Source organism: Trachemys scripta, chromosome 3, assembly GCF_013100865.1.
Source record: "Trachemys scripta elegans isolate TJP31775 chromosome 3, CAS_Tse_1.0, whole genome shotgun sequence".
In the NCBI taxonomy this organism is placed as follows: Eukaryota; Metazoa; Chordata; order Testudines; family Emydidae; genus Trachemys; species Trachemys scripta.
The window spans coordinates 118,784,748-118,802,101 of record NC_048300.1 but is presented as its reverse complement, the minus strand read 5'-3'; the positions used below and the strand labels follow the sequence as shown (position 1 = coordinate 118,802,101).

Below are 17,354 nucleotides of genomic sequence, written 5' to 3'. Positions count from 1 at the left end.
AGCCCCTGAGCTCCCCTCCCCCGCCCTCCTTCCCCCCCAGCGCACCGCATCCCCGCTCCTCTGCCTACCTCCAGGTGCTTCCTGCCGCCAAACAGCTGTTTGGAGGCGCTTAGCACTTTCCAGGAGGGACGGGGGGGGGGAGGGGAAGAAGCGAGGATCCGCACGCTCTGGGGAGGAGGCAGAGAAGAGCAGGGCAGGGGTGGGGATTTGGGGTAGGGAGGGAGCGGAGTTGGGGTGGGGACTTTGCGGAAGGGGTTGGAATGGGGATGGAGAAGGAGTGGGAAGAGGCGGGGCCTCATGGAAGGGGTGGAGTGAGGGCGGGGCTGGGGGCGGGCTTTTGTATCTTTACATGAAAAGGTGTCAGTGATGCAGCCCTCGGGCCAATGTACTAGTCCTCTTGTGGTCCTCGTGGTGATTTGAGTTTGAGATCCCTGGATTACAGCTTTCCCTTTCCATCTCAGCTTGATGTGCCTGGCAGATTGAGGCCCTCTGAGTTGAAGAAAGACAATCAAGTACCTAGAGGTTAACTTTCCTAAGAGATGTTGTTTAGATTTTAAATAAAGGGACAGAGTCAACCTAAAAATATATCTATATACTTCCATCTGAAAATTCTGTACTTAGTGTTGTTACAAGTAACCCCAAAGGCTACTGGTAAGTGAAAGGTAATTTTATCTCTATTTTTCCTTTTTCCCCAGTCTGTTTATTTGTATGTTGGACAGCACTCTGCGCAGTCACTTTCGCTGTTTTGTTAACGGTCACTTACATTACTCCTGTACTGTTGTAGGGGATTAACTGTGTGATCTTCTCCAAGAGAGTGCCCACCAATAGCAGCAGCAAAGCTGGAACCAAAGAGGCAGCAAGCAGGCATGCAGAGAGAGAGAAATCAAAGGAGGGGGGAGTGTCCCGATTATGTGTAGTGGTGTTGACCTCATGCTCCCACAAAAGATCCTTATTTTAAAAAGGATCATGGAAGAAGAACCTTGTATTTTTTTTTTTTTAATCTCAGGAAATATGCGCTAGTAGGAAAATTGTATTTTTTAAAATATGGTCAACTTCAAACTGAGAAAGTCACTTTACAGGAAAAGGTAGGTGTCCCTGTCGGCTTAGTACCTCTAAATTAAGCCCTGCTTAAACTTTTATTTTCCTTGCTTGTATGTGATTTAGTATGGATTTCTTGTAATCCAAATGGGGACAGAATTTTTTTTAAATTCATATTGTGCTGGTTCAATATATGCTATGAAAATTCAAGCCACCTTGATAATTGTGCATTTCATAGTAACCTTTAAACATCTTAACACCAAGTTTTCTGACATCTTTAGATCACAAGGGTAAACTTACTTCAGCAGCTCTAGGATAGCAAGCACAATATCATTGACGTAACAGAAACCAGATGCCTCTGACTTCTTAGCATGATGGAGTCCTCCAGCCCAATTAACAGCCATGTCAGTCTGTTGTCTATTTAATTTTACTGCCCCAGCTAAAATCATTAAGAAAAAAAGTTAAATGTCTTTGAAAGTACTGGAAGAAAAACTGATAACATTTCTTGTAACAAGATTACCTCTTTATGCCATGTCTTTCAAGTCTATTTTGGACTTGCAATTTTTAAAAACTTTAAAATATTACCATATTTGGTATTAAACAATCTGACAGATTTGATGCTTCACACAAAGCCACATACCACACACATTACTATGATCAAGCGCTCGAAAGCTTGTCTCTCTCATCAACTGACTATGGTCCAATAAAAGATATTACCTCACCCACCTGGTCTTTCTACTAGCCTGGGACTGACATGGCTAAAACAAGGCTGCTTACGACTAAAGCATTGTACTGATTGGTTTTAATTGCTACTGCCATTTTAATATATTTAAAAAAAAAATTAAGAAAACCACAAAGCCCAGGTAATCATCATATACCTACCAACAGAGCCTCCTGTTGACAGCTGGCAGAACTCAAACAGTCCATCAAACACAGGACAATCTTCTCCAACATTAACTTTGTAAGAAAAATGTTGTTAGTTTTCAAGTACACAGTCCTAATATGTGCAGAGGTATTACAAACATATTACTCAAAAACACTCAAATGTAACCAGTAGTATGGTTATAGTTCAAGTTCAGTTGACATTTTCACTGCATTCCATGTTTTTAGCAGTTTAGTGATTCAACTGTTCAAAGTTACATTATACTGAAACTTGACATTTTCAGCATATAGATGTACTTTTAGGGACCAGAACTGCTTGTAGATGAATGAACCTGAACTGTTGCTTAAGGTATTTAAAATTTTACACACAAGTCAGATGGAGTAATCTTTTACACTTCTAGGAAGAGCTTTGACTAAATATATGTATAATAACAGTTTTGCAATCCCATGTACTATACCCTCTTTGTAGAGAATTATGACACCTTCAAGTATTGTAGTTTATTTATTGAACAATTTCATATGCACTTTGTGATGTGCCTATTTCCCTCAAATTAATTCTTAATCTTAGCCAACTTCCCTCCAGCTAATAAAGGCCAATTCTAATAATCAGCTCAGTCTTCTTTTCACCCAGTAGTTTTTACTTCTCCCACTCATTTCTGTAATGCTTCTTCAAAGGCAGGGGAAGTAACATTTCTCTAATCCAGTGGTTCTCAAATTTTTTTTTTTTTTTGCCACCGACCACTTGAAGATTGCTCAGGGGCTCAGCAGACCACTTAATGATCTTTCCAAATGTTGTTTGTACTGTTAGCTAACTATTGTAAAGCGCTTTGGATAAAAGCACTATATATAAAAAACCCTTAATAATAAACTTTTTTTGTTCTACAAATAAAAGCACACAACTCATATTTTCATATCAGTAGTCTTACCTTTCTAATGCGATGGATGTTCCCTCTCTCCCCCACCACAGCAGCGCCCGGGCTGGGAAAGAGGAGGATCTCTCCCTGTCTCTCCCTCCTTCCCCCCCCCCCCACAGCAGCCACAGAGCTGAGGCTGGGAAAGAGGACTGTCTTTCCCCTGCAGCTGCAGCCCTGGAGCTGGGGGAAGTCACCTCTTTCTCTGGCCACCACAGCCCTGCACGTCCCAAATTTCCCCCAATCCATCTTCTCACCCCAATGTCCCCTCCCACCTACCCCCTATTCCCCCCAAGGCCACCACATCACCTTACATGTGCATCTTCTCCAGGGTCCAGGCACCTAATTAGCGGAGCCACGCCTGCATGGCTCCACTAATTAGGTGAGCGGTCCTTCATTCTCTTGTGTGCGGCCGCCCATGCGCGCACCTTAGAGGGAACTATTTACAGATCACCTGAATGGCGCTCATGGACCACAATTTGAGAACCTCCGCTCTATTCGTAAAGCTCTTATCTTAGAATGTGTTTTAATTTTTACAAGCAACTAAGAACCGACAATCGTTAGGAGTGAAATGTGCCAGAGTACAATGGACCTACACATAGCACTTACCTCCCACTTAAGTTCTCAGAATGGGGTGTAGGCCTTCCTCAGGCTTTGTATTGGGGAGAATTTGACCCCATACTAATAACTGTATACTTGAAGAGCATTTGGTGTTCTGAGTAGTCTTGAGACAAAAACTAGAAGCTCTTTATAGACTGACGTAAAGGAGAAACAATGCCATGAACTCACTGTTAAATATTTAGACAACCAATGCATGTTCACTTTATATATAATGGAGTACTTAACAATCCAGTACATGAATAAATAATGTAGACATAGTCCAATTTGGAGACTTACATCTCTGCATCTGCTTGCTATATTCAGACATATTGTCTGGCCTTATTGATCGAAGAAATTTGATGTATTCATCACTGTGATACTTGGTCATTTCTTCAGCTGTAGCTTTATGGGGTCGCTGTAAACAAGAAAGTAAAATTAATTTTACTTTAACAAAAAAACAATGTTGCAACAAATCTTAGTTTTAAGAAATCAGATTAAATCAGAGACAAAATTCATGCAACCAATCTGATCTACCTTAAAGGGGTTATAAACAGACACTGGAAAAACTCTGTATTCTAAGCATACTTGGGTAGAAAGCAAAAGTGGCTACAACTCCATTAATAAAATTAACATGCAAAATATTTTTAGTGCAGCCTCCATTATGTTTTGCCAATTGTTGTGCTGACATAATTAATGATGGCAGAAATATTATATATTACCCTGAAACAAAAACAAAAAACAAACTACCCACCCTACCCCCATGGGCCTAACCCAGCTTTTCTGCCACATATGGGTAGCAAGCTGTGGCTCCTGTGTAAGTTGAAAAGTTCTGCTTCATTTTAAGTTACCAAAGACTGGGGGGAAAGAATGAAGATTAATTAATGTTTCCCACATAGAAGAGGAAAATATCAGCTTCTAGAAATAATTCCTCATCTGTAATGGGGGTTGGGGGGGGGGAGAAGAAGGTTAAAAATTGCTGTATCTTTTAAAAGTAGTTTCAACATTTTCAGTGTCCAGACTGCTGCTTATACTCACATAAATTTCCATTTTTCTGTACAAGCCATAATTTAGCAACAAGTTGTGAGTCATACGGATCCTATGAGGTTTCATGGGATGGCCCTGCCCATAATAATAGTTTCCAATATCACCTATAAATGATAAACAATTATATTTAATTAATATTATAAGATATAAATTTTCACAGCATTCCCATCCCCCATATTTATTTGTTAATTATTTCTTCTAGTTGCAGATAGACATAAAAGGGTTCATTTTTAAAATTTCTCCAACCAGGTTTGGGAGGGGTCACTGTGTATGAGGTCTGATCAGAATCTTCAAGTATCTTGTCAAAACTATTGTTTAACACAGACGTTTTACAGCATGACATGCAAAAGAGCTGGGCAGCCACATGATGTTACTGGGTCCACTGGGGGCACCGGAAAAGATGGATATGGAGCTTTCATCAGGGGCAATGTTCCATAAGAGGGTCTGTCTCCTTCCAGAAGCAGCCACTCCCAAAGCAACTGCCAAGGAAACCCACCAGAGGCAGCTGCCACCTGAGAGACCCACTACCATTCCAGATAGGCTCCTATGGTGGCAACTATCTACAACCGTAGCTACTGGTGCTGTCAAAGAGACTACCTTCAATACTGCCAAGGCCAGCAGCCAGAGGAACCCGCAGAGAACCAGCCACTGGGTCAAAGGCAACCAGATAGATACAAATCGGATTTCTTGGGGGGGGGGGGGGGGGGGGCGGACATTTTTTATTCTGTTAAAATTATTTTAAGTTTTTCTTTTAAAAAATAAGCCTGCTTAAATTTAAATCTGAATTTAATACAAAATATGTTAAGGCTTTATCATATAATCTCTTAAAACATCTAAATAAAAAATAAATATACTGAATCCACAAGCCCTATCAAAAACTTTTGAATTAAAAGCTGCTTTTCTATATAAAGAAAGAATCAGAGGAAACTAACCTTTTGAGCTCAAGCTTTATAAATATGGCATAATAGGCCACGTACTGTATTAAGGGCTGTTTTAATAACAAAATTTCTATGTTGTTTTGTGCATTTAATTGAATTCCAGTTACCGTCCTTATGCAGCTTGACACAAATTATGAGCAAAAAGTTAATAATTTCGTAAACAAGCAATACATCATTTACCATTTTCTAACATACTAAAATGTACAATTCATATGAATCTGAAAATATTAAAGATACATAATTGCTAAAATAAATGTGTATTGCTGTAGTGTACCCTCCCAGGTAGCAAAATGATGTACCAAATCTAGTGTAAAGGTTCTATTTAGCTGTAAATGAACATGTCTTAATGGTCATACCAATCATCAATAAGAACATACATTTGTTTAGACAATACTGAAATACAAACAGAAAAATTGATTAAAATCAATTACTTAAATCTAGGATTTCTGCTTGGTGATTTAAATCAATCCACCCCACAAAGAACTAGGGTGACCAGATGACAAGAACAAAATATCAGGACACATGGGGGGGCAGGGCCCAAGCGAAAAAAAAAGGTGGAGTGCCGCCAAAGCAAAAAAAAGTGCCCCAAGCCGTCGGGACGCGGGACAAACAACTGAATATCGGGACAGTCCTGATTTTATCGGGACATCTAGTCACCCTATAAAAAACCAAGGGAACTACTTCAGAAGCAGAGGGAGAAAGGTAGCCAGAGCCAGGAACCCTCACGTGAAAGCTGAGTGGGGAAAGAAGGTGGCCATAGCTGTGGACTGAAACAGAATGGGAAGAAACTAACAGGCCCAAACGGAGGAATAAGGGGAGACAGGAAACTCTGAAGAGGACTCCACTGGTGATTTAGTCTTCCTATTATGTTGTGATTCAATTACTGTAACTCAGCTAAGCCAAACAGGCAAGATCATTTTACATGAACTTGTTGCTTGAATTAGAAAGAGATACACAGTCAGTTACTGCCTGAAACAGGAAGGGAGTTGGATCTAAAAGGCACCTTTTTAATTGTCAGATGACTTACAGTTCCTGAGAACTCCAAATTTAAGCTTTGTTAAAGTTGTTTTCTTTTCTTTGTAACCTTGCTATCATAAGGTAATAAACCCGATAGTTCTGCGTAATGAATTTTCTGTATCACCTATTTTTGTTTCATGTTTTCTATAATATTTTTGCCCTGTCCATTGTGTAAAATAAATGTTATGCCTATAACCTTGGATTCCATTTTATTTTTGAGGCTTTTGATTCTCACTGACAGAAGATAGAGGAAATGTTACAAATGTTAGAAACTAGTTTTGATTTAATTTATTCAATTCTAATGTGTAGGGAGCCCCTTTGTCAAATATTTAAGACACCCTTAAGTGAATAGCCTTGGGGTGCCAATTAGAAGTTTCAGAGTGCATCCTAAAAATCATTCCTGAAAAGACATGAGATAGAGCTATTTGAGAAAAAAAGTCTGTCACAAAGTGCCCATTAGGAGGCATATTTTACATATGGTCTGTTGCATTCAGAAACATTCCCCTGCACATTGCTTATTTTTTCAGAAGCTATTTCTTTAAAAAAAAAGTAAAATTAATGTTTTTATTTTCTCTAATTAGTGTGTCATTTCACCTTCAAGCAAGCTTCTTTTGGACTTCTCAGCTGTACGAAGTTTCACCTTAATATTAGCACGTGAGCAGCTCACTGACTGGATAAGACTACCCTTTGTGTTACCACCTTCCTTTAGTTCAATACACAGATCAGCTTTTGAAAATACAGAAGCTCCCTGACTTATGCAAGCATTCCATTCCGGAACGCCTTGCATAAGTCGAATTTTGCGTAAGTCAGGAACGTATCTCCAACAACTACCCCCTCCCCCACCCCTCAAAAAAGCAGCTTATGAAACTTACGGAACTTTTTCCGTAAATCCGGATTTCCGTAAGTCGGGTTTGCATAACCCAGGGAGCATCTGTATAAGCATACTACCGCTACTCAGGTAACTAGGGCATTACATAAAATTAATAGGGTTTTTACTCAACAAGTTTAATGGATAAAGAAAGGTTAGATAATTTCTTTAGCTCTTAAGGATCTAGATAGATAATTCTCTTATATGAAGGTCACCACCTTAGTTCTGACTGCAGATCAGACTAACACTGGACAGAAGTTAAGATCAATAATTTTCCCACTTTCACATTTCACAGGCCACTTAGTAAGAAAGAACCCCATGGACCCGTCTCCCCTCTCAAAACTTTCTGTACTGTGGACCATCGACTCCCTCAACCATTTTGAGACCACTGACTAATGATAATTCAAATTTAATAGTTATAGTAAGCACTCTATTACATATATTTTTAGTTCTCATATTTTGGCATTTAGCACAAAAAAGATATGCCACTTTATTATCAAGGACAAGAAACCTATTTGATGGTCCACAGGCATTTTTTTTGGCAGGAGTAGGTGAAGACTGGGTGGAAAACTATTTATACTTAACCTGAAAAAGTGTTGGCTTGTCTCTTGTGCAACTGTTGCCAGTTGTGAACCTTAGAAAGTAGCCAGCGGGAGCAACTGCAAAAGCAACAACAATCCACAGTGGAGAATGGCTTGCTTCCAATGGCACCAGATTTTTTTTTAGTAATTGACAATTTGTGCACTTGCAGACTAGAGCCCATGGCAGGGCATAGAGAAAATTCTAATCTTGGACATATATGGTTTATAATGCAGTTATTGCTTACCAGATGACACCCAACACTTTGAATATTTAGCAAAAGAGAAGAGGCACTGCAACTATGGAGTGCCAAAATAACAAGCTCAGACTATTCCACTGAGGAGGAGGCAGACACATTCTGTGCCAGGTCAGTCCTCCAATGGCTCCCAGCCAGCCCCCAGGTAAAGAACACCCCCACAGTTGATAGGTGACAAACTTAGATATTATTGTGACTAGGTCTGTATTAGAGATAGGAATCATTTTCAGGAAATTGTACTAAACTGGCATAAAAATAGCAGTGTAGACATGAGAGACACTATTTGTGCATGTAGAGTCGTGTAGGATATATACCTTAGGGTTCAGGCATGGAGAGCACTCTACTTGCTTAAGTCTCACTGTCTAAACTGATATTTATGCATGAACTAAATGGGCGTGCAGTGTCTGTACTCTACATGCCACTGTATGTGTTGATGTACATACAGACAAGTACGCAGGTATTGGGATGGCTAGGTGAACTGCCTAAGTATGTTACTACCATATTGATGACATAACCATGTACCAAGGATTACGCTAGCAAGAGCCCCAAGGGAAAATAAACAGTTGCACATCGCCACCCTATAGGTTGTCTGAGAAGACTGAATATAATCACCTTAAAGCAAACCATTCCACTTATACTAAGTCCTACAACTAAACACCACATCATAATCAGTGTCAAAGTCTACCAATAACAATGCAATATCATTTTAATAAAAAAATTCCACTGGTAAAAGATCAACCACCACTGCAATCATATCCAGGCCTGAAGCTTGATTGGGTTATAAGATACTTTAGACAGTCTGATGTTGCTGGAGTTGGCTAACACACCTTACCAAATATGGTAACATTTGGTAATCAGGCAAGCATCCTCCAGAGCAATACATGCTGCTGAAAGTATAGGTGGAAAACCCAAGCAGGTAAGCATTTAGTTTTATGAAACTACTGCTGAACCACTAAATCATAAGGCTCTAGGCCAGCAATACAGTCTGGCACTTAAGGAGCCAAATTATTGCACAATAAAGCCTTTGAATAGTATATTTTCTCCAAGTGTTAAAAAATGCATTTTGGAATGTTACTTATGCATAATAAAAAGAGTTTACATTTCCTACCAATCTTCTAACTTAAAAACAACATTTCAGAGATTAGTAACTAGGGCAGTGTTTAAAATAGAGACCGTATTACTGATTTTTTCCCCCCCAAAAGAGACAAACAGAATTAAAAGCAGCATTCCAAGTCATTGAGTAAAATTAAGTATTTTTACTCAGTCACCTAATTTTTTTTTTTTTTTTTTTTAAAAGCCTCTGTAACAGATTTCAGAGTAGCAGCCGTGTTAGTCTGTATCCGCGAAAAGAACAGGAGTACTTGTGGCACCTTAGAGACTAACAAATTTATTAGAGCATAAGCTTTCGTGGACTACAGCCCACTTCTTCGGATGCATGCTCTAATAAATTTGTTAGTCTCTAAGGTGCCACAAGTACTCCTGTTCTTTCTGTAACAGAAACAACTTTTAAATATATTTTCAGCGTTCAAGTCCTTCTGAGAAGGATGTGTTTAAGAAACCTGGGATATTTCAGAAATGCACGACAAAACAGCAAGCAGAAACATCTTTTTGATCACACATCTCCCTTCATGAAACTTAGTCAAGATAAATATATAAGTTTTCATTTTAAAAACTTGTCCTGGTATCCACCATAGATGTATTCATCACATCTATCAACCTTTACTTTAATTTGCAAGGAAGTCCTCCTTTCCTTGAAAATATTTATAATAAATTTTACAAAGTCAGTTTAAGCACCTATATGTGAAATGTAAGCAGTTTGCATATTTGACTAATAGGAATATAATGGCATTTTCCTTTTAGAGATAAAAGAACAGCATTAGAAACTGCAAGGGGACAAATACCTGAGTCCTCGTCTACATTTACAGTGGCATCTAGAGAAGTGGTTCTCAAAGCCGGTCTGCCGCTTGTTCAGGGAAAGCCCCTGGCAGGTCAGGCCAGTTTGTTTACCTGCTGCGTCCGCAGGTTCGGCTGATCGCGGCTCCCACTGGCCACAGTTCACCGCTCCAGGCCAATGGGGGCTGTGGGAAGCGGCATGGGCCGAGGGATGTGCTGGCCGCCCTTCCCACAGCCCCCATTGGCCTGGAGTGGCAAACCACAGCCAGTGGGAGCTGTGATCAGCCGAACCAGCGGACGCGGCAGGTAAACAAACCGGCCTGACCCGCCAGGGGCTTTCCCTGAACAAGCGGTGGACCAGCTTTGAGAACCACTGATCTAGAGCATAGGCATTACATGTGTAGCTCCATGCCTGCAGTAAGTCAGCTGCACTTACACATTACAGTGACAAGCGTGGCTACCCGTGGCAGCAAAAGATTGTAGCAATGTGGGAGGCAGTGTGAAAAGGCTCCAGAGAAGCGAGGAACTGCTTGGCAGAGGCAGGCAGCAGGACACTATGCTGCTGAAAATAGCAGTGTAGAAATGGGAGCCACTGCTTAGGTGTGTAGAGAGAGTGTAAGGTATTTACCTTAGCGTTTAGGTGTGCAGGGCACTTTATTCATCTAAGCCAAGCTGCACAATCTTCATTGCTATTTATACCCATCATAGCTGGGCGTAAAAGTTTCTGTACTCTACACGCTGCTGTAAATGTACATATAACTTGATGACTACCCTAAGACCACATATTCTATCACAACTACTCTGATGAATTGTGCACATCTGATTTTTGCCAGTGTAGGCAAAATCAGTTTTCTCTGGTAAGCTGGAGAAAACTATAGAGGGGAAGGAAAGAGAGTAAGAAAATCAAGAGGAGAAAAAAAGATAAGTGAAAAAAAAGTACAGAGACAGTAAAATAAAAGAGAATTGACAAAAAATAAGATAGCAATTTCTGGGAGAAGGCATAAGGGGCTCAAGAGGAAAATCCACCACTTTAATCACAAGAGCGTTTCAGCAAAGAAAGATACCGAGCAATTGCTTCCAAGTCTGGCCAATATCAATTATATGGTTGTCAGTCACAAATAACTGCACTAACACTGAGACACTGTCATACACAAGAGTTCTTCTAAGCATAAACTGAGACAAACCAAATAGAAATTCAAAAATAAGGTTTGTTTTCTGCCCCTGCATTGTCCTCATGTTATGCTATACAAATGGAATACCAATGGAGATCAGATGTCCTAGCACCTTTTTTTTTTGCTTCTCCCAGTTTGTTTCACAGCATTAACGGAAATTAAAATATTTCAAAACTTACAAAAAGTTACTATATGTATATTGCCACATTCTGAACTCTGATGTATTTACTTTAAACTGCACATTATACTTGCCTACTACAATGCTCTCTTTGGAGTAGATATGGTCCTGAATTTAGAAGAACAGTTAGCCACAATTAAGAGGTATGCACAGGTTTTGGGGTTTTTTTTAGATTAACTCTAGTACTTACAGTGAAATAAAAATACCCATAGCTCCCATTGAATTCAATGGGATCTACTATTGTTAACTATAAAAAAAATAAAAAAAAAATCAAGCTTAAAAAAAAATGTAGCTTGCGTATTCAGTAGCTACTAGCAAGCTTACAAAGCAGCCAAGTGCCTGTAGAAGCACTTCAATAGGCTGCATCTTTAGTAAGCATTTTTATAGCAGTAGCATAAAGTTTTTCAAGTCAGTTCAGTAACAAGTACAGTTAAGAAGTTAGTCTTACACTAGTAGGATCAGAGCCAAAGTGAGTATACCACATTTTGTAAATTAAGCTACATATAAAAAAAATTATGCATGCACAACACAACACAAAGCAATACACATCTGCTCAACTGAAATAAAAATTTGGCCACTACATTACCATAACGTACTTCCAAAACATTACACTTGAAGTAACTGTGCAACTATTACTCTGTTTTTTCCAAGTGATAATTTACTCCCACACATTCAATTCTATGTGAAAATGTTATGGTTTCTACTAAAGTAATCACAAATGTATCTAGAAAGCAGTGGATAAATTCATGGTGCAATATTTGGAAAGGTAGTCAGCCAATCCTAAGATCTGCACATTCACTTCAGTCTTTTCTACTAGTTGTGTGTCCGAAGTTTTTTCTTAGCATGTCAAACTTGCCAGCATAGCCACTACTACAATCGAAGACCAGCCTAGTACCATTATAGAAACACAGCACGGAGGCTGATGTATGGGTTTCCAGACTATTAGGCGCAAGATTTGGAAACATGTATGAAATAGTTTTCAGTTTTAGAAAACTTTACATATGCCTATAACATGCTGAACTGTGGCTGATTTACATTACAAATGTTACTGTATTTAAACAGCATTTGAGCACAGTATAATTCAAACTCATAATTCAAACGGGTTTAGTCTTGCCTATGTGGAATATATTCCAGCCTAGATCTCTACAGTATCAGTGCAGAAGGGATCTTTTAAACATCCATATTAAATTATGCAAGATATATATAAGAAAGATAATCTAAAAATACTTGTAATATGTTTCCCTACAATATATCAATGACCTGGAAGAAAACAAAATCATCTCTGATAAAGTGTGAAGCTGACAAAAGAATTGGGGGAGTGGTAAATAGTAAAGAGGACAGGTCACTGACAGAGTGATCGGATTGCTTGGTAAACTGGGAGGCAAGCCAACAATGTAAGATTTACTTTTAGCCATATTAAAACAAAGTATGGCATATATTCCTTGTTCCTGAGTGTGTACAAGATGGGGGACTCTATTCTAGGAAGCAGTGACTCAAAAAAATTTGGGAATAATCAGCTGAATGTGCGCTCCCAGTGCAACGTTGTGGCCAAAAAGGCTAACACAAGTAGGATTAGAGGTTATTTTCCTCTTGTATTTGGCACTGGTGCGACAGCTGCTGGAGTACTGCATCGAGTTCTGATATCTACATTTCAGGAAGGATGTTAATAAATTGGAGAGGGTTCAGAGAAGAGCCAAAAAATCAAAGGATTAGAAAACATACCATACCTACAGTAAGAGACTCAATGAGCTCAATTTATTTAGGTTAACAAAGAGAAGGTTAAAGGGTGACTTCATTTTAGTCTATAGGTACCTACATGGGGAACAAATATGCTAAAGGACTCTTCAATCTAGCAAAGATATAACAAGATCCAATGGCTGGAAGTTGAAGCTAGACAAATTCAAAAAGAAAATTAAGATGTGAATTTTTAACAGGGTAATTAACCATTGGAACAGTTTACCAACAGTCACTGGCAATTTTAAATCAAGACTGGATGTTTTTCTAAACTATGCTTTAAGAATTATTTTGGGGAACTTCTATGACCTGGATTATGCAGGTCAGACTGCATGAGGGTCCCTTCTTATCTTGGAGTCTATGAATCTACTCATCAGCTGCAACTCTGCTAGTTACAGTATTGTTAGAAAACTGTACAATATGGTTCTACAAAACTGTATCTAAGCACTGTTCTAGTCAACGTAAACAAGGACGTAAGAGACACTTATAAACCAACAAAATACCATTTTAATATACTATATTGTCTACATCACACACTATTCCCCGGCTCTGATTCATGTTTGAGCCCTCCACCTCCTTTCCCTCCACACACAAATCAGTCTGACTCAGGTCAACAAGCACTCAGGACCATGCTGGAGTGAGTCAGAGCCCAAGCCTCACCGTATTTGCACTGTGGATGCAACTGAACCCACAGAACCAAGTCTGAAGGTCTGCATGGGGCAGCATGGACACGTTAGCATGGCTGTGAGATCCAGGTCCAGCAACTGTCAGGCCAAGTTTACAGTATAAGGTATATGCTTAAACACAGGCTTGGGAACATTGAACAAGAACAGGTCCCATAGACCTCCGTTTACAATGCAGTGTGAACATACCCTTAAAGCCCACACATACCAATTCTGAAGGCTGGCAATAGAATGAATTTACTCTAAAAATAGCATCATGGGTTTGTGCGTTTATCTCAGAATTTCTGTAACATACTTCCTCTGTTCAAGTAAAATAATGTTCCCTTCACTGCAGTTAGCCTACGATTTGAAAGTCAAGCTAGGGTTCTTTCTAGCTCAACACACCACCACCAGCAATAAAAATTCTGCAACATGGACTTAGTTAACAACTCTGTTACAAGCATAAGTTGGAGTAAAATCAAGCTAGCTCTCCCATTGCTGAGTTTTGCCGTACTTACAAGACTTAAAGGTACCAAAACTGTCAATAAGACAGGCAGATGTTAATTTCAATACATACAGTAAGCAGATTTTCAAAGTGAAATGCTGATTTGAAATAGTAACTTTTCTCTGCCAATAACCATACTAAAATTATTACAAAGCAGGGAAGGTACTAGATTACAACTTAAAAACACACTACATTGAATTACAGTGCCTCTTTTATACTGGAATTTTTAGTGTACACTTCTTGACTTCTACATATTTTCAGAGAAACTAAGTGAAAATTAGAAGCAAAACTTAAATGAAGGAGCCATGTTTCTATACAAAAGTCTTTGACACAACAAACTGCGAAAAAATCTTTAATGAACTCCAGTTTGATGTTGTCAGTTATGTGTAAGTTTGCATCCACCCACAGATGTACTTCCCTATCTGTTGTAGTATTTTCATATTACAACTTTTATATCATTTAAGGTTGTGAGCTCTTTTCCCTTTACATAGAGTAGGAGGAATATTTACAAACCTCTGTGGGTACAACAAAGCATAAAAATTAGAAGAAATGCTGAATGAACTGTAAGTGGATTAGGAACTTTTCCCAGAGGTATGAGAATTAGTTTTAAAAATTTCTCTGATGAGCTTTGCTAATTCCTAAGTGTGCAGTTTTGACCTATTACATTTGGAAAGAAAGTCTAAAATAACCATTAACTTTGGCACTTTATTCAATGTTGGTTTCATATTTTGTTTTGACTTTTTTTTAAAAAAAAGTCTTCTGAAACGTTCTAACCCAGATGAATACTAGGAATATTGATGATCACAGTAGACAATGGGAAAAATATTCTGACAGAGCCAGAAAAATGTTAAAAAATGAGGAGTCTGAACTGTCATGGAGAAAAATACTGAGTTTCCAACTGAACACAGGAACATCCATTTTCATGGAAATCTGAGGTGGTTGAGATCAATTTGATCACTAGTTCATCACCCTGCCAACACAGAACTGTTCCTTAACCCAGTGCTTTTTTCTTCCCCCTCCCCTGTGCAATTTTTCAGCTATGTAGAGATCCAAGCAATGGTGCTTACAATTCTTATGCTACTATTAAAATGCCAGAGTACTGCACTCTAATGAAATGGTACCTATATTTATCAAATAGACTTTGCTTTTTCTGATATATTGGCACAACTGTATACCTACATTTTTAGTTGCAAGACAGGCAAATATAAACAAATATTAATGCACTCTTCCCTTAAGCAAGACTAACAGTGCCTACTCTTCTACAAGAGAAAAGTCAGATCCCAGTTTCAGCAAAATTCTCCTTAATAGGGGCCTCCTTTCCCCCTTATGCTGAACAAAGAAGCAGAGAGAAGGACAAAGAGAAGGGGGCGGCAACCACACAACTCTGCCTGACTTGGCAGTATGTTAGAAACCCTGACTAGGCCCCAACAAATCTGCCATTTTTCTGAATAGACAAGGTAGGTGAGGAAATCTCTTTTGTTGGACCAACTTCTATTGGTGAAAGAGAGCTTTTGAGCCACATAGAGCTCTTCTTCAGGTCTGGGATTTCTGACCAACCAATCTACCACAGCAGCAGCACCTTTGGCATCCTAGGCTGGAGACACTGCTCTCCATATCTCAAATTATGACAATGCATATAATAGGAACTACAAAGCAGTCTCATCACCTTTCTTCACTACCTCAAACATCAAAATTCCCCATCCATGCCACCCATTCTCAACCGTCAAGGGTAAAACCTACCCCATGCATCTTTATTTATGCAGAAATTTAGCCCCAAGCAAGTAATCGGACAAATAACTTTAGCCTCACGCTGTGAGCAGAAAATCAGCGAGCAAAGGGAACTTTCCTGCTCTGTGTAGAGTGGGGATTTTTTGGGGGTGGCAGACAGGGAGGTTTCCACCTTAAGGTGTGCTGCAAATACATGAAACTCAATGCAAAGCAGCCCAAATTTCAAACATGGCTTAGCTATGTATTATTGGTCAGATAAGTCACAAGACGTGGTTTGCGGAATCGATGAGCATGGGAGCACCCCGAGCCAAGATGTGCAGACACATCAGCAAACGGTCGTGCGCGCGATGGTGTTTTTCCGCGGCCGGGAGGCTGCCACAACACAAGGGGCAGCCGCTGCGGTCCATCGCCCTCAGCCACCCGCTTCTCCGTATGAGACACGGAGGCCCCCAGCGGGAGGCTCCCCAGCTGCTACACCAGGCGGTAAGAGCGGCGCCTCGATAACGGGGGCTGCGCTCGGCCCAGCAGCCCGCAGCCGCCGTCCCTAGGCGGAGCCGCCACCAGCCGTCCAGACCCAGCCGTCCAGAAGCCAAACACCCCGCGCCGGGGCTGGTGGGGGGCCGGGGCGGCCTGCGCGGGGGGCGGGAGAGCTCCCGGGGGGCCAGGGGCTGCGATCGAGACGGAGAACCCGGGGGGAGCCGGGGAACCAGCGTTCCGCGTCCCTCGGCTCGTGGTGCCGCCGCTCCCCCCGGCCCCGCCGCTCACCGTCATAGTAATAACAGACTTTCTTCTTGCCGCCGCCCTGACTGTACGCCATGGGGCCGCCGGGAGGCTGAGGCCGAGCCGGGCGGGAGGGAGCTGAGCGAGCGTGAACTCGCGACGCCGGGGGCAGCGGCAGCAGCAACGCATCGACCCGACCATCAACAGCGGGGAAGGGGGGCGCGCCCACTCTGCGGCTGGGCCGGGGGGAGGGGGTTGGTGCGCGTCCCCTCGCTCCGCGTCCCTCGCTCCGTTCGCCCACCGCCCTCCAGCGCTGGACGCGAAGCCGCGCGGAGAGAGCCCCCCACCTGGCCCGAGCGGGAGGCGGTGGAAGGCGCCCCCGTTACAAAGGAAATGGGTATAGGGCTCCACCCTCCGCGTTACACAGTGGTACAGCCCGCCTGACTGCGCGAGGTAGCGGCCGACGCGCGCGCTCTCCCCCTCCCCACAATGAGGACAGCCTCTGCTCTGGCGCATGCGCGAAGCCCCCCCTACGGCCATCGGCTTGAATCGCATCTCGTGCTCCAGGAGGAGGCGGGGTCTGCGCATCGCCCGCCGGCTGCCCCGTCTCACCGGCCACCCCCGGGGGA

General features: G+C 41.2%; 1 protein-coding gene across 2 annotated transcripts in view; it reads right to left on the bottom strand.

Annotated features, from left to right (window-relative positions):
* The window catches only part of HDAC2 (histone deacetylase 2), a 47,322-nt gene extending 30,393 nt beyond the window's left edge, over window positions 1-16,929 (bottom strand). The window contains exons 1-5 of one of the 2 annotated variants that reach the window (XM_034765835.1): window positions 16,771-16,923; window positions 4,467-4,579; window positions 3,729-3,846; window positions 1,921-1,995; window positions 1,339-1,477 (exon numbers count right to left, since the gene is read on the bottom strand). In XM_034765835.1, the coding sequence (XP_034621726.1) occupies window positions 1,339-1,477; window positions 1,921-1,995; window positions 3,729-3,846; window positions 4,467-4,579; window positions 16,771-16,822 (497 nt within the window). In that variant the 5' untranslated portion in view covers window positions 16,823-16,923. Of the gene's footprint in view, window positions 1-1,338; window positions 1,478-1,920; window positions 1,996-3,728; window positions 3,847-4,466; window positions 4,580-16,770 lie in introns of both variants that reach the window. The other variant, XM_034765836.1, reaches the window with a different exon arrangement.
* Window positions 16,930-17,354: the final 425 nt, after the last annotated feature.